This window comes from Pseudomyrmex gracilis, unplaced genomic scaffold (assembly GCF_002006095.1).
Source record: "Pseudomyrmex gracilis isolate BER0280 unplaced genomic scaffold, ASM200609v1 scaffold_153, whole genome shotgun sequence".
Taxonomy (NCBI): Eukaryota; Metazoa; Arthropoda; class Insecta; order Hymenoptera; family Formicidae; genus Pseudomyrmex; species Pseudomyrmex gracilis.
Genome location: NW_018020737.1, coordinates 56,389 through 79,632, shown reverse-complemented (window position 1 = coordinate 79,632; position 23,244 = coordinate 56,389). Strand labels below are relative to the sequence as shown.

The 23,244-nt window shown below is 42.8% G+C and overlaps 1 protein-coding gene across 1 annotated transcript in view; it reads right to left on the bottom strand.

Moving 5' to 3' along the window:
* The window catches only part of LOC109857270 (semaphorin-1A-like), a 193,181-nt gene that overhangs the window by 132,016 nt on the left and 37,921 nt on the right, over positions 1 to 23,244 (bottom strand). Inside the window, exon 2 of the mRNA XM_020433431.1 lies at positions 22,940 to 23,121. Coding sequence (XP_020289020.1) covers positions 22,940 to 23,036 — 97 coding nt within the window. The 5' untranslated portion in view covers positions 23,037 to 23,121. The remainder of the gene's footprint in view (positions 1 to 22,939; positions 23,122 to 23,244) is intronic.

Genomic DNA, 23,244 nt, shown 5'->3' with positions numbered 1-23,244 from the left:
GCGTTGAATTATGCCGCGTATGCAAAGTGCGAGCTATCTCGCGCCGATAAGAGCGACACGCGAGTCGTGCATATCTCGGTGGAAATAAGCAACGACACTTTGCGTCAACCTTGGCTCGGGGGGGGCGGGGGAGAGAGTCCTGCGGAGAATGTTGGCGCGGTCGTCGCGAGCGCGAGCGGTAAAAGGGCTGCTCCAGTTATTTGCATAATATTTATGCAACCAACCAACCACCTCGTTCGCGGTGGTGACCACCAGTCTGTTTCCCGCAAGTTTGCAGTTGCGAGAGAGAAAAAAAGGAGACACTTCCGCGCGCGCGCGCGCGCGCTGTGTATCCGACAATCCGTTCTCGCTCTTGCGCGAGAACAAGCTTCGCACTACGGGACGAAAGTTTGCGGCGCGCCGCGAGCGCGAGATATATCGGCTCTGGAATCACGACTTTGTATTTGCGATCGATACCGGAGATAAGCGACGTATATAGCGCAAGGGTGAAGGAGGTTAGTACAGAGAAGAAGGAGAAGGAGGAGGAGGAGGAGGAGGAAGAGGAGGAGGTGGTGGAAACAAACGAGCGGCCAGGCCGCCCGCTTTCGGTGGCTCGAGATGGCGAGTTTGAGCTTTGGCATTTGAATTCAATTTTGCCGTGTACAACCGCGAGCTGCAGCCAACCGAGTAATATTCTATAGATTAGCGTGACCGCAACGGGAGTAATTACTCGAACAGTTGGCAATGACTCCCTTCGGATTTTCAGAGGAATTAAGGCGTACGCGCAGACGTATAATGCGCGAATAATGAAGCCTTACCCGCTTTTACTATCTAATCTCCGTTTCTGATCGAGTGTCGTAATACAATGCCGATGTGCGCGGGCGTCGGCGTGCGTTCTGGAAACAAGCTCGTTGTCGAGCTCGTTTTCCGGATTTTTTTTTTAAATGTCGTTGCGAAATTGTTGTACGAAACGGGAGACAGAGCGCCAGGTTTCCTTAACTTAAAATTAGTATTATCACGAGAGAGAGAGAGAGAGGTATATATTGTGCTCATTGTCTATTATTCATGAGCTTCGTAATATGATGTATTAGATTTTCAAAAGTTTACTCATTAACGCAGAGCGTCGGAAAACGTATTTTGCACAGCGGAGGAGACGAGGAGGTTGATGGAAACGAACACACATCTCTACGTGCTTCGTAAAATATCGTGTAATATCAAGCAATGTGGCAGAAATAGTATGCGCATTCGAACATTTCGTGTTTCTCGCAAAGATAATTAAAACCTTGCCTTCGCGTACATATATGCACGTTATCCGCCCCGAACACATTTGTCGTGGTGGTGGAATTATACCGAGAACAGATCGATCTTAATTACCACGGCGACGACCGGCTATTTTTGCTCCCCGGTGTCGGCTTTATGACGCACGTCACAGAAATGAGGCGCGTTTGTCAGTCGATTTGAGAAATCCGACTTATATTTTTTTCATCTCTTTAAATGGTGTTAAATTATTAAAAACATCTTGAATACGTCGTAAGTGATCTTGATTACCCCCCGTCTTTTATAGTCTTCGAAAATATAAACGTCTTTAATCACGTCTTGGATATGTGCTCCCGAAATCGCGAGCACATTACTTGAAAAGCCAATGATTTACAATCGCGTAAATAAAATCGCGTACAACACAATAAAACCGCTATTTTTGTAAATATAAAAATAATAATCGCGAGCACGAATCGTCCGCGAGAAAAAAAAATTGCCAAGGTTATCAACGTTTTTCCGTGTGCGTCGCAACACGCCACGGATTCGCGAGAGGCCGTGGAGAAAACGACTAAATGTCGTCTGACGAAATGACGTCATTCCCCTCTCTGTGCACACACACACACACATATACACACACACGTGACTTATTCTGATATTCATCACCGCGGCGAATGAATACACGAACGCACGTCAGAAGGCGAAACTCTTCCCGGCACTGTCACCGGCATTAACGACGCGCTACTACGTACGGATCCTTGAGCGAGGCTTACCGCCGCCTATCCAGAACGACAATTTCGTCACGAAGACGAATATTATTAACGTGACTCGACACATAATGGGAACCGATGAGAGAAACGGAAGTGCCTGCGGGTGACTCCCCGGCTGTCGCGGCAAATGAGGCGACGAAAACCGTTGCGCGCGGTCCCAAATAAAAATCGCATTTGTTGAGAACGAATGAATATTAATTCCGTTACATCGTGCATTGTGCGTGTGTATGTGTGCGCGCGCGCGGTTGCATTTGGAATTAAGCAATAACAGCCAGGATGATAATGACATCAGGCCGTTTCTGTACGCGCGAAGTCCGATAACTCCCGACGAATTTACCTGGTCATTAGCATTTCAAAGTGTGTGTGCCTAACGAAAATCCGGTTATTCTACCGTTCGCGCGCTGATACTATTAATAAACCAGTCAAATAGAGGTTTAATTACGAAAATCGTCATTGTTATTATATATTATTATTATTATTATTATTATTGTTATTATTATACGTACGTATATATCCCGCAAAATATAATGACAAAACAATGAAACGGCAATTGTAGCGAGCGTGTATAGATATTCAAAAGCGCGCGCATAGCCGGTCGACGTTAAAAAATGATAATTAAACACCGCGCGCGACCGCACTCTGTAAAATCGTCGCCCGACCGCGGTCTCTCGCCGCGCAATTGCGAATGAAACAATTAACCGAAAGTAACGTCGCGCGGAATAATACGTCGGCTACCATGTATTACGCCACATCAGCGGAAGGCGGACGGCGGGTAATATTTATCTAACGCGGTCGTTAAAGGATTAGCGCGGACGAAGGCTTTGCACTTCACTTCGGGGTCGGTGTGCGCATATAAACCTGGCGGAGCCGCGGACAAGTTGCGGCGACGACGACGGCGGCAGCAGCAGCAGCAGCAGCAGCAAGTGCAACCTGCTGCGCCGGAGCTAGATGATTTACTACGACGACCGGCCTGAGACCGGCCACGACCGGAAGGGAAGCGCCGCGGACCGCGAGAGTCGTTGCACCTCTCTCGGCGTCGCGTTTGTTAATACCGTATAGTTGGGTCTCTCCCGACGCGGTCTCTCTCTTCTCCGCTCTGTACGTAAGTGCGATATGTACAATAGAAGGAAACGCCGCGGAGCAAATTAGACGTATACGTGAGGAAGCTCCCGCGCCCACGGTTAATTAATACGAGTCTCTCTTCGAGCCTTCCTCCGTTCTTTCGCGCATTATACCCGCTTCTAACGTCGAGACAAAGAAAGAAAGAAAGAGAGAGAGAGAGAGAGAGAGACACCAAAGAGTCGAGTCTTACAAGTGAGAGAGGTGTGTAAAACGCGACTTTCGGGCTCGCTAATTCGCATTTCTTCCCCACTTTAAGTACGTACAATTAGATTTTTAGTCGAGAAGAATGTAACCTTAATTAATTGCAGCTTAATCCGTAATTTATATACGCCCGCGTCCGGGCACAATTCGAATTACCGGCTCGCTTCCTTCCCATACGCGAAATTTATTTTCCGCGCGTGGAAATGAACTTAAGCCACCGCAGCAGGTGCATAAATTCAACTAAGGGTGTTATATAAGTATATATCACATGTATAGTACGTATCTCTCTTGCTAAAACATAAGAAATACGCGCGTGAAAGAAAGAAATTATTTATCTCGAAAACAATATCAAAATTCCAAAGACCAAAATAACGTCAAGCGCTCCGAATGCAAAATTTGAGAAATTGCTTTGCTCGCCGCCACCGCCGAACGGCGTCGTTGTTGCGAAATTAGCGTGAAAAATCAAAGCCGGCGAATTCTTCCGATGTAAGACACGTATGATGAATTTATTTACTCTGGGCGAAGGCTTTGCAAGAAAAATGGATTTTCTTGCGCGAGAGGTCATATCTCCAAGAAAGCAACATTCTGGACGGAAGCGTTTACCGATATCTGCATAAGATTAATGGTGTTTGACGTTGTGTATGAAATATTAAAATGTATAACGTTACAATAGTTCTTGTCGCGAAAGCTGCAATCGATAAAAAAAAAAAAAAAAAAAATAAAAACTGTGTTCGCGTGGTACAATTACTTAATTTCGCAAGCGCGCGCGCGTGTGAATGTATCTTCAATCTCATTAATTTTTAATAACGTGCTAATACTAATTTTCACTTATCTTAAAAATAGATTTAAATTTTCTGCCGCTGACGCAAATCAATCAGATATTCTTCGGGAGACACGAAGGGATTGAAATAAAAAAAAATAAAAAAAACAGATCTTTCTATTTCTTGAAACACACAGTTTTATGCAACGGGTTTAAAACGAACGTGACACTTGCCTCGGGTGCAGAAATACGGATGCCAATTTTGATTGACAGATTAATTATTTGGTATCGTCATTTTTATACACCACGTGCTGTTTTTTATTTTTTTTCGCGTGCGATTGTGTCTTAAAACTCGATTCAAAATTAACTTCTATACACACAGGAGAGAGGAAAACAACGACCTATTCAACTTCCGCGTAATGGATTTTCATTTTTCTCTATTTAAAACTAAATAGTCAATTTTTTGCTCTCGTATGTATTTTTGCGGTTATCGCATATCTCGCTCTGGATCGCGTATCATCGGCGATATATATACACGGTGAAACATCGACATTACGTCTCTGATGGTCGCTTAAATACGCTTCCGACGTTACGTACACCGACGAATGCGCTATCAATATTGGCAATTATATAGTCATCAAGCGTGTGGATAATAGTCGGCTTAAGGGGGTTAACGGAAATTGCCCGGGCACTTTTTCCTCGGTACCGATTCTATCTCATCGACTTCATGATCCGGCAACCGGATAAACCGGATTGAGCTTTCGATGTCGACGCGTCCGGCGCGATGTAACTCTCGATTTGCGCGTTGAGAGAGCCGAGCCGCGCGTCGCGCGGTGGTCGCGGAGATCGGTTTAGCGTTTTGCAGACGGGAAAACAAGCGCGCTTGTCCCCGATTCGACGGATTCGTCTTCCGCCGCTATAGCAATTTCCGGCTCGCCTCTGACGTTGCCATCGCTCGTCTATGCCATCAGCGAGACGAACAGCGCGGATGTATAGGGTGCGTCTAGAAACATCGACGTTTCGAACGAAAAAAAAAACTAATGCAAAAATATATGCAAATATATGTAAACAATTTCAATCAGCTGCATGGATTTCGGAAACAAATTCCGAGTATGGAAATAGTTTTGTGTTTATTAATTGGTGTAAAGTGCATCTCGCGCGATTCGAACTGTGTTAACGACGTTATCACGATTTTATTGATTCAAGCTCGCGTTCTCTTCTTTCCGCGTATCCCCGAGTCATTTTTTCTCGAAAACTGCGCGCAACCGGTCGTAAAAGTTTATTCCACCGGGAGAATCACCCTCTGTCACGACTTACCCGGCCACTCAGTATACGCTGGATGCGATTACCATCGTGTGTGCGCGCAAACGTACATACGTACTAGGCTAACGCGCGCGCCCGTACGGAGATAAAAGACAGACCGCACATTCGTCGTACCGCGTTACGCTGCGCACCGCGACAAATGCAACGCAAATTGTGGTGCATTAGTGTAAATGAATGCGGACGAGTTGGCGGTATGCAAAGCGAAGTCTGCCTGCCAGGACACGGTATACACGCACGCATACGGTACTGTACCGGCAGTATGTACGCGCGCGCGCGCGCGGATAATATTAAATTGCATTCGGTAGATATTCCTCCGGAAGAGCGGAGGGATGAGGGGTGCGAGGGAGTGAAGAAAGTGGTTCTCGCGCGGAGAAGAAAAAGAAAAAAAAAAGTATATACACCAAAAAGAGATGCAAAAAATAATGTTCTCCCCGTTCCGACGGGTGCAAAGTGGCGTCGTTTCGCGGCGATTTATCAAAAATTTGTTTCTAGTCCGAGCGTTTTCATTTCCGTGATAGTTGGCGCGTGAAAGTTCGCGGCCGCGATCCGTTGATTCGCATTAAAAGTTCAGCCGCCCCTCGCGGTTGCCTCTCTCTCGCCTTCTTTATTTCATTTTTTCCTCCTCCGTGAAATTTATTCCTCCAGCCAGTGATGGCGCCCGGTTTGTTCAGCTCGTGTTTTGATCTTCCGCCATCCCCTCCCCGCCCCCTCCATCCCTCGTCCCGCGTGTGTCTTCATCACGGCAATTGCCGGTAACGTTTTCCATAAACAACAGTTGTCTTCCCGCGAGAACAATACCTCTGATTACGCCCGCTGATATCTACCCCGCTTTTCCGTTTTTCTTTTTTTTTTTCTCTCTCTTCTTCTTCTTCTTCTCTTTTTTTCTTCGCGCCCCTCGCCTATGAAAATGATCTTCCTCATTAAATTCCGCGCAATATCCCGCCGGTATTTCGTTTCGATTATTACGCTATTATCGCGAAAAAAGCTACCACCCCCCCCCCCCCCGCGCCTTTCCGCTATCCTCTTATATTCCCGTTTCCTCTCGCGCTCTTACCGTGAGATTACATTCCCAAGCGTATTTAACTTTGTCCCGCCTCAGACCTCTTTCCATTTTGTCCGCGGCGGGAAACACGGCAGAGAAAACAGTGAACTCTCCGGAGTTCCGTTCATTCGTTTATTCCGCCGACATGTATATGTATGTCTCCTCGATGTATGTGTATGTATATATGTATATATATATATATATATATATATATACACATACATATATGTATGCGCACGTATACTCTTTATCGATATATTTTGTCGAGAAGGAAATACTTCTTGCAACTTGGACCGCGACGATTTCTCGCGCAAAGAAACTTTGTTTCACCAATTTGTTTCTTTTTTTCTACAATATACGACATAATTACGTTTTGCATCTTTTACATTTCAAGTATCTACCGCGCGCTTAGATTAATTATGTGCGATTGCAATTATGATTGTCCGATGGAAAAACCGTACCCGCTAATTAAGACGGTACAAGAGATAACGTTATTTCTCATCTGGGGCAGATGCAGCATACACTTTGCGCGATTTCGCGAACGAAATCTGTAACACGGAGTGAAAGGTGGAACCCTCGCTGTGTAAGAACGGGGCGAAGTGATCGAAATTAAACCGGTCACGTGGAAAGAGGCGCCGCCGTCGTCTGAGGCTCAAAAGGCGACGAGGAAGAGAAGGAAACGTCGACACGTCGTAGAGCGGATAGGACAATCGATACTCGGCCGCGTTTCGACGTCAGCACACGGGCACTCGAGTCCTCCAACCCTCTTCCGTACACACAGCTCCTTTTTTCCCCCTTGCGCTCTTCTCTCTTCCTCGTTCCTTTCTCACCTTTCTTTCCTCTCCTTCTCCGTTCTCTCGCCCTCCCCTCTCTCTCGCCATCCTGTTATTCCATTTCATTCCACTCCACGTCGCGGCCGCCTCTCGAGCTTCTTCTCACGCGCCGTATGTACGTACGCTGCGTAAGTAAGAAGTTTCCACGTGTATAAACCAACGATCGTATAAATACGACGGGGGATCGTAAAGTCTCGGCGCCGACGAAAGTGACGCGAAACGGCGAAACCGCTCCTCCTCCTCCTCCGCGCGCTCGGCTCGTAAACTCCGAGGCTTCCCCGCCGCGCTCGCATTCGCACGCCGAAACGAAATATGAGAATATACCTCACTCGACCGGCAAGAACACCCGGTTATCTTTTTCCGTCCCGGTCCATTAGAGAGAGAAATTTCCGATATAATGTGTATATACTTGAAGACGCTCGTAAATCGAACGAGGAAATGGTGCAAAATGGTGGACGGACGTGCGAAAAGTTATTTCTAATCATGGTAACTTAAAATTTAAACAGCGGTAAAAGACGGCTTTCTTTTTGGATCTCCTCGCGAAAGTAATTCCCCGAAATAAAAGAGCAAATATAGAATCGTAAAAATAAATACAACGAAAGAGGATCGATGCGAGAAAGATGGCGTGAGAAATATTTTTAATCTCGCAATTTTTAGGTTAACAGCATTAAAATAAAAAAAAAAAAAATAAAAAAAAAACAATGCTTTAGGTATTTTGAAGTGAAGTTAATCTCCGTGAAGTAAAGTAAATAATGCAATTGTAAAAATACGGAGAAAAAAAAAAGAAGACGAGAGAGAAAAAATAGCTCCTCTTCAAAATCCTATGTATTGCCATTCTCGTCGGGTGTGTATTGGGTTACTAATGATACTCCGTCTTTTCTCGATGTCCCGCGATAAAAGCATTCGGATACGCCGGCATTCAGCGGCGTTTGCGCGCCCCGCTCTTATACGCCACGCTAAAAGCTAAAAGCGAGGTTTACAAAAAAGATTAAGAGGCCGGTGCGCGAAGTGCACCTGCAATTCGCGCGCGCCGACCGTTTGTTCAAAGCCTCAATGTTCCGCTTTTATACACGTACTTTAACCCACCTGAGTTCCGTGTGCTTGCGAGAGCTTCCACCGGCCATTAATAAGACTTTCATCGGGAAAAATGCGGAAACATCGCGAGCAAAGTAAAATACCAGTGAAAAGTGTCAAGTTTTTTTTCGAAGAGGAAGTTGAACCTCCAGACTGTGTGGTGGCGGGGCTTATATCACGGGGGACACGCGCTTCTGCAATATTAAACCGGGCACACCGGCACATATCGCGTATATGTGCGTCGATTCTGCGGATATTATCTTACATATATGTATATTATGCGAGAGATCTCTGCGAGTTCGAAGGAGTCGGTCGCTCTCACGGGGGCGCCGCGCCGGTGCACGTTACCAGCCAACTGCGCCCTCGTAATTACCATCCCAGGTCGGGCGAAAAACGGGAAGTAGACGCACGTGTAATATGGGAAACTGCTTTGCGGAGAGGAATAGAGAGAGAAAGAGAAAGAGAGAGAGAGAGAGAAAGCGACGTAGGAAGGCAAAGGTGCCACACTACTCGTTGGCCTCGTCACGGTACGCGATTACACTCGTTGTCGTCGTTGCGATAGTAACAGGCGGAGACTACGCCCGACACCGCTCTCGATGCGCACACCGACTTCCAAATGTAAGTAAGCTCGTTAGGAACACGACCCGCATTTGCCGTTCTCTCCGACGACGGGAGAGAGAGCGACGTTACGAACCAACTCCCAAAAAATATCCGCAATGTCGCGTCGTCGCGCGACCGTTCTCCCAAGTCACCTGATTTTTCTGATCGGATATCACGTAAAAGGTACTTCGCGCGCAGATGTCCCACTTCTACCGCATTATTTTCCACTGACAGACTTCTTCGGGCAATTTAAGAGGAGCGTTTTGACGACAACGACGACGACGACGACGACGGCGACGACGGCGACGATGTCGAGAGAAAAACGTCGAGATTCTGATTTTCAAATGAGGAATAATAGAAAGCTTCCGGCAAAGAGTGAATTTTTGGCGGAAGAAAATAAGGGAAATCGTATATTGCTCCGATTAATCTCGAGTGAGCTCCCGAGGGAAATTTGATAGAATTTTTATTGGAATTTTATGCGTACGCATATTTAGCGAACGTTATCGAGAATTTTTGACGTTGATTGACAAAGAAAGAAAATAAATATATTCTAAAAATATATATCGCAGAATTTAAAAAATTTTAAATATTTTCTTGAAACGCGTATAGATATTTAAAAAAAAAAAACATTATCTCCGCGGTATTTTTGTAATAAAACTCTGCTATTGATCTAGACTGCGACTGATCGTTGAATCTATATGGAAATAATGTTGTTTACTGCGGTTTACAGTGGCTAAGTGCTTCGCGAATATGTAAAATATTTGTTATCAAAAAGCGAGACGTTACTCGAAACGTAACAGTACTTATCTCGCGTATACACTTTTGCAGAGTTAAAAGCCCGAAGTGCGAGCCCCATATATCTCTCTATCGAAAAAAGCCTCTGCTTCTTTGCGCGCGAGAGAGATTGCGGAGACACACACCGGAGAATATGAGCTGAACACAAATGGGCCGCTTTGTGCTTTTTCGCTTTGAATTCTTAGCGGTCGCCGCTGCCGCCACTTCTCTAACATGAGTATAATTTTAATATTGCGCGCGTGCTCCCCACCGAAAATGCAAACGAGTCGTGGAAGCGAAATGCAGACTGCGCCGCAAACTGAAGATCTCTCGACTCACGGAGAAACCGAGTATTTCAGCACTTCGCGAAAATTCGAAAACGTGTGCAGAAAATCGCAAACTCTCTGAAAAAGGGACTACGTAATTTATCCGCTGCATATATTATTTGCGCGCGCACTCGAATAATTACAAAATAAAATTGACCTAAGCGCTGGCGCGGTTAAAAGTTATAAAAAAAAATAACTTGCAATATATTTTATATTTCCGAATGTTTGTATATGTGCGAAATATAAGTTATATATGTATGATACACATTTACTTATATAAAAAACATTTCACATTTGCAATGCAAATATGATGTAATGGTTTATATAATTGACATATCAAATACAAGACTGTAAACATAGATAAATACATTACGATTGTCAAGAAAACAAGATTAATACTTCACTTCGTATTTAAACAACGGTGTGTGTTAGTTTCAAAAGCAGCAGCTTTTAAAAACTAACAAAGATGTTTTTTAATCGAATCGTTTGAGATTATATGTTTCTCTTCTGGGCTTATATATATCCGTCTATTTCAATTTTTGCTTCAAATTACCGCAAAAATCGCCGCGTGCGCGCACCGTAAAACGTCGTTTTCTTTGTAAAAAAATAAAAAAAAAAAACAGTATCGAGAATATCGCAAACAGCGATGTAACTCGAACCCCAAGTGTACACACACATGACAATAGTTATATAGCGGAAACAACGATATTCGCAAAAATATATTTTTCAAGCATGGAGTTGTTTTATTTACTTTACGCTACACGGTCAATCCCACGGTGGACGCCGAACATCGCGCAAGGAATTTGTAAAGAAATTTGTGAGAGAACAGACCAAACCCAATAGTAGTTTTGCTTTTAGACGTTGCCAGGAAATATCTCACAATTGTATCTTAAAAGAGAGCTGAGAGTTTTAAAACGTTTTAAAATAAAAACAAAGAAACACTACGAACAAACAAAAACCCTGACTGTTGTCTTTAAATTACAGACATTTTCATGTGTGTCGCGTCTCACTTGAACCGTGTGTTAATTACTAAACTACTGGGCAATACTCCAAAATCTGGTTCGAAACAGGGAGCGACGGTACTTCATCCCGACGGTGAAAATCATAAATTACACTGAAAAGCATTCTGCCCCAGAAAGCCTAATATCCACTTATTGTCGCCGACCATTATGCTCGTTGTCGTATCCGGTCCGGATGGTCAGTCCGACGCGGCGATTTCTACGAGAGCGCGCGCGCGCACAAGTGCCTCTCGCGTTTCAAAAAAAAAAAAAATCACTTTACAAAAATATCTAATATTTTTCTATATTTTTTATATTAATCTATATTTTTTGACATATACGTGTATATATATATTCTGCGGACGCGAGTTTATATATATATTTTCTATGAAACCCGTGAAAAATCCCGCGATGTGTGTTTAGCATACGTACACAGATTCTCTGTATATTTTTAGCTCCCCAATGTGTTCCAATTTTCGTGCGACGGCCGCTATCTATCGTTCACAGCCACCTCCGTATATTCCTTTTATCCCGTTCGAATCTTTTATTAAATTTAAAAGCCATATTAACATTTATTTATGGGGCTTACACAAAGAGCGGCGGCGGCGATAAACACTCGGAAATTAATGATCACGCGATGACAAGTTTTTCATATATCAATGAAAATTTCCGCCCGATTATTTAACGTTCATTTATCTCGACGAGCGAAGAAAAGATAATGATCACGTATATATAAACACAAACACAAACACAAACACACACAGACACACAAGCGCGCGTAATTATCGCGATATTTTATTTTATTATATCGTATCAATTAGTGCGCATACATGTTTATCATTTTCAAAACCCATTTACAGAACATGCGCTATATTATTGGCTCGTTAATGTTTACAATTTCATTTTGCATCAATTTTATTTTTCTGACATTATGAAAATTGCCATTCGTCGAAGTTGCGTTATTATTTCGTAATAAATACTCTCGCGCAAAGTAAAACGTTATAAATAAAATATATATTTTATTTTAATCAACTTGTTTGTAACGCGCGCGTCGTATTTGTCTAACAACAATGTTCGAGCGTATTTTAATAAACTCGCGAAATAATAAAAAGATGGAGATGTTATTAATTGTGTCTGTGTGTGTGTGAATATGTATGTGCGCGCGCGTAAATAATACAATATATATATATATATATATATATATATATATACTATATACAAATTTGTATGTACACATACATACACTCGACGACGTGTATACGCGGTATTTTGCAGCATCAGCGTGCGGCGGCAAGCCATAACTCATGAAACGGCTATCGGTCGGTTTCCAGGGAACCGTAGATCACACACCGGGCATCGAGTTAAAATTCAACGACGCGGAGGGACACGAAATTTTCGCGCGCGACAATTTCGCACGCCGACGAAAAACCGGCGAACGGAACGGATTCGTTCACATTTCGTCTACTCTCGACAGCCCTGACCTAGACAACGACGCGACACGATATACGCACGCAGATGGGAGATAAATCAGTTCTTTCACCTCGTGTCTCTCCCCATCGTCGTTCACTGTATTGCGCTGCGCATTTTTCTTTCGAGGGGTTTGAAATTCAGACCAGACGAATCTAATAGCGCACGCGAAACGTTTATACAATCTGGAAAATTCGTACTCTCGCGGGTATCGCTTGTTATCGGCGCGCGTGTGTGTTTTTGAAAAAAGTCCGACCCGCCTAATGTCCGCGTAGACACACACACACACACATAAACGAGCGCGCGCGTGTTTTTTCGCGTATGTATGTGTGTGTGTCGTGGCCGGCCGCGCTCCGCTCGCTCCGTTTATCTCTTTTATTTCATATTGGGTGTATCTCGGAAAAGCGGTGTCCCGCGGCTACACCGCGTCGTTTGCAAGTACGGCACCGCGCCGCGCGTGCAGCATCTGCAATTTTCCACACACACTTGCACACATTTTCCTCCACGTCGATGCTACGCTTGTACGCCGCGTCGCGCACCTCGGCTTCGTCTCTTTTCGAATATCGAATGTTTATGTGACGGCGACGCGAATTAAACGTTTCAGAGCGCCGACGTCGAATTTTTTCACGTATCACATAGAAAACAAAATGGAAAAATCACGAGATCTGATTAATTATAGTTCCACATTCGCTCGTTATCTTTGTGTAAAAAAAAACCTCGGGAAAAAATTGAAACTTTTTCATCGCATTTATTTGTCTACAATTGTTTTTCGTGTCAAATCGAATGCAGAAAATCTGGTTACGGATCTATATTTGTTCATTATTTGTGTAGTTTTGAAGATAGAATTCTGAAAAAAAAAAAAAAGGTAGTTCCGACGGTCAAATTAATTATCTACAATAAAAATTGAATTTTTGCAATAAAGCGGCGATCGAGATATACCATTTTTTGTTAACTTCTATTATTTCACTAATAGACAGTTTTATCAATACGTGGTATTAAAAAATGTTGACGAAATTCGAAACTGCTCACGAAATTTACGAATAAAAAAAAAATGTCGTCTCACTTTAGATCGGTGAATTATGTAATTGTCAATTATCTCCTCATTTGTAAAATTCTATTACGAGCGAGAGATTGTGCGTGGGTGGGACAAGCACAAAACAGAGTAATTACCGACGTTACCTCCATCTCGCTTGGCGACACGCGGGATTAACAGCAGAATATACACCATACACGCAAATATTCCGGGTATTCGCGGACTATCTGCGTTCGAACTGCCTCCCCCTTCTCTATCGAATGAAATGTCCGCGCGATATATACCGATCGGTGCCGGATTTATTGCAGCTTAAATGCTTATCGATAGTTAGCATTTGTTTTATATGCGCTGAAAAACTTGCTATTTGACCGCTCTTTCTCTTTCTCTCTCTCTCTCTCTCTCTTTCGCAAAGCAATTTTCATCGCGATGCAAACGCGTTGCGAATTAACAGGTCGACGTACTAGCGCGGGACGACAACGTCGTCTGTACTACGACGTGTCTCGTTTATCCGGCTTATTTCAGATATGTATCTGCAGGTCGGCCTTCGCGTCCTCTCGCTCGTAACTGCACGGGATTCATACGAACGTGCAACGACCGCAACAATCCAAACGTTATGTATCCGCGCGCTTTGCTTACGACACGGCTTCGCGGAACGAACGACGGATTCCGCACCTGCATACCTGATATTGATATCCGAAGCGAATACTTCGATAAACGATGCGCAACACGGCTTGTGGCAGCTAAGCCAGTTCGACTAAGACGTCTCCTTTTATATAAATCTTTTTTTGCCGTCTCGGATTTGATCAAAGATGTAACGCGCTTTCTGGATTGCGATTTTTTTCCTCGATAAAAAGCCAGCCATTTGTGGCCTATTTCAGTGATCTTGTGTTTGAAAATTTCCGCAAAGAATTGTATCAAATAACGCGAGAGAGAGAGAGAGAGAGAGAGAGAGAGAGAGAGAGAGAGAGAGAGAACGCGTTAAATAATAACTCTGCGAGAAAATTATCGAACATTTAAAATTTTACGGTGAGACCGCGGTCAGTGACATTCTCTTTGAGGAAACGACAGGAGTGTGTGTGTTAAAAAAAAAAAAACTTATTAGAAACTCGCGCTTAACGCGTCATAAAAAACTATCGAATCGCTAATTTCACCTTCTCTTATGGCGCTCGAAAGCGTGCTTCCTCCCGCAAATGTGCGTACTTTCTCCGCATCGCGGCTCAATTTGTATTCCTGATGTATGTCTCTCGCCTTATATCACTATGCGCAATCTCTCAACTCTATCGACCGCCGAACTGCGAATGTCAGATGCGGCACTAAATATAGCCAGCTGTTATTAATTACGATCTTCATATAGGAATACGTAACCAGACAACCTGGTTCGCAACCGCGATGCGGAATCATCAGCGTGCAGCTTGCTCGAACAACAATGTGTTCGGATAATAAATAATTTAGCGAACAAAGAAATGTTCATAAAAAAAAGTATATTTCTATGTATTTTCTTGCACGACTTTTAATATCAAACATACGGCAATAAATTTAATTTGAAAGTTCGCAAAGAAAGATTTTCATGATTTATAAACAAATCATAAAAGTGAAAATGACGTTTATAAAATGACAACAGATGCTTGTTACAATACGTGTTTATAGACATTTTCAGAATTTATCGTTATTTTTTATGCAATCCATTTTATTATCCGATGATAATTTTAACAAAACCGTCCGGCTGAAAGACATAATTCTGTCAGCAAGATATTTGAAATAAAATGAAATAAAAAGTGTTATAAAAATAATTGAGATAAAACATCTAATCAAATTGTCTTTAAAATAAAATCCGATACAAAAAATTAATTTGAACAAATATATACTCCAAATAAAAATATGATGGATATTAATTCCGGCATGTTGAGTACACAGTGATAATAAAATAAGTCGTCAAACTTTGGGCGGACCGCCCGATCAATTCCGGAATCGATATCTTATCTTGAGTACGTTCTGTTAAATCGCTAATGAATATTTATAACACGCGCGGGAGCGAGTGGCGCGGCCGAATTCAATTATCTCCCGTTGGAGGTGGGGCGCGTCGCGCGAACCACTCCAATTTTTCTTCCGATACGCTAATCGGTCGGACATTACACAGGCATGTATTCCACGCGGGTGGCGCGAATCGCCAATTGACGGGAAACGTGGAAGCCGGGGCGCGATATCGTGCGGTGCAGTGCGGCGTAGCGATCGGTCGGATGAACGTCGGTCGCGCGAGGACGAAAGGGGCGTCGTCCTCGCGAGACGATCAATCACCTCGAAAGCATTCTTCCCTTCCTTCTTTTACTACACACATGCACACACACATACACATAGACACATATAGATATACACCAAGTTCTCGCGCCGTTGAAATCGCTCGTCAGCCGCAGGACTATTGGCTCAACGAACGAGAATCCACTCGAACGATCTCATGGCGAGGTAGCGTAACGCGGTGGTTGTGTGTCCGCCACGGGAAAATACCCTAAACGTACACCGGCCATCGACCGTCGCAATTTATTCATTGCACGGTTGAATGTCCGAGTCTCTAATTAGAATAATGCTCGGTTTTGTTGTGTTCTGTCCTTCTCGACGTTTGTGTAAACGGTTTTTTTTTTTACGCAACGTTTTAAATCGATCTCTTTCTCACGTCTCTTTCGGAAAATTCTAAAATTAACTAATTCGTGATGGCGTTCGAAATTATTCCGATTATTCTAAAATTATTTTATATTATTTATTTCAGTCGATTAAAATCAAATTTATTTATTTATTTCACAAAAATCTGCAATTGCGATATTTTTGAATAATTCATTTTTAATATTCTATTATTTTATATTTTTGAAACAAATGTTGCGATTTTTGAAAAAGAAAACTTACATTTTTTATTTAGACTTAGCACAACACAAGCGCGCGCTACTATTGTTTTTATTTTAACGTGTAGTGTCAATGAACACAATCTGTCACTGCGATGACGGCTTCTATATACGTCTTATAAACCATATAATACAAATTAGAGATGTCGCAGAAATAACGCATAAAAATCAAAATAAAAAAATAGTGAGATGGAAGAGTGGAAAAACAACACGTGACTAAAGTCTTCAAAAGTGTGACTAAAGTCACGTGAAAGGGAGAAGTGGAAAAGCAACACGTGACTGTACTTTAATCACGCGTTATTAAAAACGTGACTACAGTCACGTGTTGTTTTTCCTCTTCTCACTGTCATGTGACTTTATTTTAGTTACGTTTTTAAAGACACGCGCAACAAAGTTGCGTTCAAACGGCGCGAGACAAGTGCCGTGTCTCTTGATTCATATGACATGAATCGAGAAACACATTCGAGAAACGTCCAATCAGTGTCAAGATAAAAGTGACAACAATGAAGATTGATAGAATTAATTAGTGATTATTTACACACGCTTTTTCCGGTAGAAAACTAAATTTGTATCAATCTCAAAAAATTGTTTATTCAATTATTCACGAGCTGGCGAAACGCTTTTTTGTTTCCACTGATACCAGAGTGTGATAAATATCATAATAATAATTTTGCGTGTTTATACCAGCCGGCATTGCCTCAAAGTATCTCGGGGAGTATCGCGTTTCGCTTTATATTATATCTGAAGAGATTCATTGATAAATACGCGAACTAACTTTTTTCTTTACAAATATTTAACAGAATGCCGTTGTTTGTCGTATCTTTCTCATCTTCAACATTTCCATCATGCTACTTAAGTTTCTAAATTGAGTTCACGTTGAAGTTGGGTCCATTTGAAATCAAGTCAAAGGCAAGGTTTCCTTGGCTGTTTGCAGTTTGAAAGAGTATATTTCACTAAAAACAGTTTAATTTGCGATGCTTATTAATCAAATTAAATTTCAAAATTAAATACCGTGCGCGCCGAGGTTTCTCAGTGAAGATAAAAATTTGTCTTTTTTTTCGCGTACGTGTTTTTTTTTTGTCACGTTTCGAAATAAATTATTTATTCAGCCGAGATTCAAGCAGAAAGCAATTTCGAAGCGTAATGCTCCATCTTTGCGAGAATAAACGCACTTTTTTCGCAATTTCTTTTGTGACATGGGTTAATTTTCACAAATACTCTTATCTTTGCTTTAATCTTCTCCGCGCAGCAAAAATCTATTTTTGAAGAAAGAAAAAAAAATCTATTTTATTTTAGATCGCGCGCGGCAATAAGAGATATATATTAGTCCTTCGATTTTTATCCGTAGAAAATTAACTCCTGTTTTCCGACGACCAAATACGTCTGGAAAGTTTGCCGATTTACTTTACGATCTCCGCGTATACGATAATTACGTTAAAAGATAGTTTCGCCCTTCAATTCGCAGCGCAAGAAGCGACAGAGTGTGTGTGTGTGTGTGTGTGTGTGTTTGTAAAAGAGAGAGAGAGAGAGAAAGATTTAATTCTCTCGCGTCTCGTCGCGTCTATTTGTCTCAGCTGGTTATTATAGCCGTTCGTGCGCGATGTAAAATTTGTACACAGAGAGCTCTACTCACAAGAGAAATATTTTCCTTGAGACGGTCAGCGAGCACACAGACTGCACACGGCGGTATTTGTCGAACGGCGTTGTTCAGACACACGTTCCAAGGGGTATACATATATCAAAACGCGGGAATAGAATAGCTTCGCGTTTGAGCCCCCGTGGAAAGTTACCCCGTTTACTTCCGAGCGCGCTTACTAAAGGGTATTTACGTGAATGCAAATCTCTCTCTGAGATATGTCTTTAAGGGTACCGCATTGCGCCCGTTAAATGGGGGAGGGGGGGAGAGAACCACCCTCTAATGCAGAATTAAGTTACCCCGCTAGTTACAGACGCAGTTTCCCCCCGGTATCGCTTCCGGACCTAAATCAACTTCATAATTACATATGATATAATCTGAACCACCGCCGCCGCCGCGGAACCTACGATTAGTTTTCGATCTCATCAAAGTTTAAAGCTGGCGAGATCAGAAATGCGCGCCTGGAAATCTCTATGTTGTTTGTTATGCAGAAATATGTGTCGCGAAATCGAGCGAGACTCTGTATGCGAGAAATCGGTTGAATGAAACGCTCGTCGTGCAATATTGGATCGGGGGCGCGAAATTAAAGCGAACGTAAGAGAAATTTGTTCATCATCATGTTACGCAAAAAAAAAAAAAAAGAAAAAAAATCGAGCACACAAGGCAAAGCGCAATTCAATTTAGTAAAAATTTTAGAAGCCATTACCGTTCACGGAAATGAATTCGATGCGATGACAAAAAAAAAAAAAAATGTCGTCGTGTGACGCGGCGGAGATAATAAAAATTTACATTTCCGCTGCTAATTTAACCAAACGATTTAGCCCAATTCAACAGAAATAAATTCGATGGGCACTCGTGTGATCTCTCGTTCTCTCCCTTCTTCTGGAATCGAATTGCATTAACAGTCGGTGGCGAATCGCCGTCGGCATGTCCGACGAGAGAATGCGTTATATCGGGCTATCGTTTACGGTACATTTACGCTACTTAGCGAAGTTCCAAGTCGATGCCGGAATATTCGACGTCGCTCTATAACCAGCACCCTGCAAACGCCGGAAGAATAATTCAAGCTTCGTTCGGGGAGGGTTTGATCAAGAGTGTGCAGTCAGAGAGAGAGCGAACTGCCGATTGCGCCCGCAGCTGATGCAGCTTTCTTGGTGCGCGCGAACTCGATATAGAGAGAGAAAGGGAGAGAAAGAGAAAAGAGAGACAGAGAGAGAGAGAAAGAGCACGCAGAGAACACACACACACATTGCACTCGGACTGTATACCCGTAGTGACGCGGGTCTCTCCGAGCTTAACAAAGTTTCTTCCTCGTGCCCTAACGAGCTTACTCTTGCCGAGAGTCGAGTGTGTATGGCTTCCTATACGTCGTCGTCGTGGCGACGCAGCGCGAATGGACTAACCTACATTAACACCGCGGAGATATTACTCAACACTTCGACATGCGAGGTAATAACAACGTGTTGTGACGCTCTCGGAAACTATTCGGAAACGTAACGGAAAGTCATCGATTTCAAGCCAAAAATCAATTATCGAAAGAAGAATTCGAGACGCGACCATAGATCTCTCTCTCGCGGCGCGGTATGCGCGACGCTTCAATAAATTCCTTAGGATATTCTGACATTTGTGACGTTCGCTGTTATACACACGTCGAGCGAGCGTTCAATTTCATCTCGAGCGACCGTACGTATGTACGTACGTACGTACAGGTACGTATATATTCCTCTCTCGTTTCCCCGCGCGCGCGTTTCCACCGTAATTGAATACTCAATAGGATTTACCAAAGCGGGCCGCGCGGCACCGATGGCGTGCGCGCGGGCCGCCGATCGACAGGACACACGCCAATATTTGATTCGCGTCAAAAGCTCCGAGGCGGATCTCCACCACCATCACCGGCCGACGGTGGTGGATTTCCAACGGTCGTTAACCCCCGCACGCCTGGCCGATGTCTCGTCGCCGCCGCAGCGTGTGATCCTCTCTCTTCCGGTCGGCTGAACTTCCGAAAAGCCGTCATCCCCGATTTCCCCGGAAATTATCGATTGTATCTTTGTTTACGACGAGAAGCGACGACGCGCGTATTGCGATCGAACGCGACGCGACGCGAAAACGACGGCGGCGGCGACCTTTGTAATTTTTCGATACCTCACGCGAGTAAATCTCTCAGAGTGACAGAGTCAAAATTCCACTCTCCCCCCCCCCCCCGGCGCGGGGTAGGTAGATTCTATCGTTAACACGTTCTATCGTAAGGTAATAAAATGACGCGGACGAGAGCGATGTGTGACGTGTGTATCGTAAATGCAACGCGTATAAATCTTTTGTTTTTCGCTTCAAAGCGCCGAGTCGTTAACAAACATTACAATATCCAGATGCGTACACGGTCATAAATCAGTCTGGATTTAAAAATATTATTTTTGCAAAATTTCTTATACGACGTATAAATCAAACGTAACGCGTTTTGAACACGAGAAATGCGTGGACCGTAATTAATTAATTAAAATTGCAATAGCCAAAAAAGGAAAAACCCTTTCACCTCGATCGGCGATAAAAAAAAAAAAAATACGCCTTCTCAGAGATATTAATTTTATCTCGCGCTTGTTCGACACCCACACGAGAAATTATCTTCTCTCGCTTGTTCTTTTGCTTTCTGAATAACGCGCGTTCGCGTTTAATAACAAATCAAATGTAATATTTTTAAACATGAAAACCTTGCCATAAATCTGTCATAATTAATTAATAACTAATTAATTGATAGTTTTCATGTAAAAAACTAAAATAAATATACAAAAGAAGAATCCTTTCACTTCGTAGAAAGTTTTTTTTCTCGCACCTTGCTTCTCCTTCGATACCTGTACGGAAACATCTTGCTCGTCCCTTTGCTTACCCCGCGTGTCTATGTTTAGCCTCTCATCGGTCTGCTCGCTTTTGGGGCATGTTCGCGTTCATGAGAGACAAGCAAATCCACAGGTGCGGTCGAAAAGGGGTGTTCTCACACGAGCCGCGCGGGAAGCGCCTTTGAATCGACAGGGCAGCCGTTGACAACGCGTGAATACGCCGCCGGGGAGTCACGTATGAAAGTCGCCAACTAAATCCGGCGCAGAATGCGACCTCTCGAAGAGGTACAGAATGGCGCGGGGTCGTCTCGCGACAAATGCTTTGAGCGCCACTTCCCGTCGCTACCGCCGTCGTTTCTCACGACGATTCTTTTATTTTATTTCTCTTTTTTATTTCTGCTCAACCTCTTCTTCTTTTGTGTATACGAATGAAAATTAAGTCACGGGTTAACCAGCACGTTGGAGATTGCGCGTGATAAACGGTTGCCGCCGCCGGGTGGATAGCGTTCTTATCTACATTATTTCCCGCGAGTTCGCTTTAGCCAATTTTTTTTTCGGGCACTCGGGGAAGACGCTTTGAATAAATTTAGATTTTTCGCGACCGCCGCGAATTTGGATCAAGAAACATCTCATAGCGCGTAAATTTGAGAAATATATAGCGTATATGTATTTAACGTGTTTGAAATTTTGTATATTTTTTAGAGAAATTTTTGTTTTAATTATATATTTTCTTTGACATATGTGTACGAGGTAAAATTTTCTCTGCGGGAAAAATTTAATTATCCGTCATCATCTTTCTTTATATTAATTTTTTGTGCTAAAAATATTTTAGTACTTAAATTCTTGAATCAATTTGTTATAAAATGTTATGAAACGAAATTGTTTAAAACGAGAAGAGAGCAATTTTTATTTGTCTATGTATTTTTTGTTAAAGAAAAATTCACATTCGTCAAAGAAATACGCTTGTAAATGTTTGTCTACAGGCGTGACGATAGGGGATCATCATACACACGGAAGCTTTTTTTTTTTTTTTTTTTTAACGAAATGAAAAACCACCCGTAAGTGCGCGATAAATTTGCGACCGCGGCGTGAATTGCGACGAAGAGTATCGACGCTCCGCGACTGATTAATTAGATTAATTTTAATTGAACGCCTATGTATATCTCTCTTGAAAGGCTAGCTGTGCCGTCAATTCGGTAACTCGATAAATCTATAAAATAGCGCGGTGAAAGTGTGGCTACATTTTATTAAATTCCGTCTCGCAAAAGGCCATCGCTGCGGCGTCGCGTCGCTAAATTTAGTAATGGATCATTATTGAGCCCTCGAAGCGAAGGTGTCGATATTGAAATTTAGATAATTACATTTATCGACGGCGACATGAAAACGCGCACCGACGCGATCATTTTCCGATTTCTACGTCTGTCTCTCTTCTAATTTTTGCATCACTTCAAATTTTTCGATCACTACAAATGTCGCGACTTAGTAAATTAAAGTAATCTACGCGATAACCGCGTCTGCGGAATCTATTAACAAAAATACAAAAAAGTTAGAATCGTGAACAACGTTAAATTTTGATGCAATCATCCTCTCGTTTCATCGATCGCTTTTTGTTACGATAGAGAATGACTTAACGTTAAGCGAAGGGTATCTGTATCTTTCGCCACAAATTTCTACTAAATGGCTCGGCACTAAAATTGAGGATATAGTAATAAATTAGCAGGCAAATTGCACTTAATTCCACGATAGTTCCCAATTCAATTTGCTGCGGTAGAGGCGTCAGTTAAACGAAGGTTATCTTGTGGCAAATATTAGAACTAGTAGCCAACTATCAAAATATGTTACGCGAGTGTTACGCGTAAGTGTTAACATTGTTACGGAAGCGAAACTTATATACTATCATGCAGCAATAAACGCGGTTGGTACAAGTTAGAAAAAAAAAAAAAAAAAAAACTATTTAACTTGATTGTGAGTACAGTTGATTCATAAGTAAGCGAGTATTTTCTCGTTCGTTTTGATGTTACTCACGATATTTGATGTGCAGTCTCGGAAAGGGATCCTGCGGCCAAGCCACATTTTGCGCGGCTAAGCTGATCAGAGCCAAAATCCGCAGCGACACACTCATCCTGGAAACAAATGGCCCAAGCAGGACGTCCGACGAATCAACGGTAACTTTCACGCCTCATCATCACCGCTACCGATCGTCATTCCTGTAACCACACAACAGCGATTTATGTAACGGACGGAGAAGCCCGCGGCAAATAAAATTATCTATCTCTCTGTGTACAACAGAAATTGCATTATTAAAGTAATAACGTAAAATATCTCGCGGC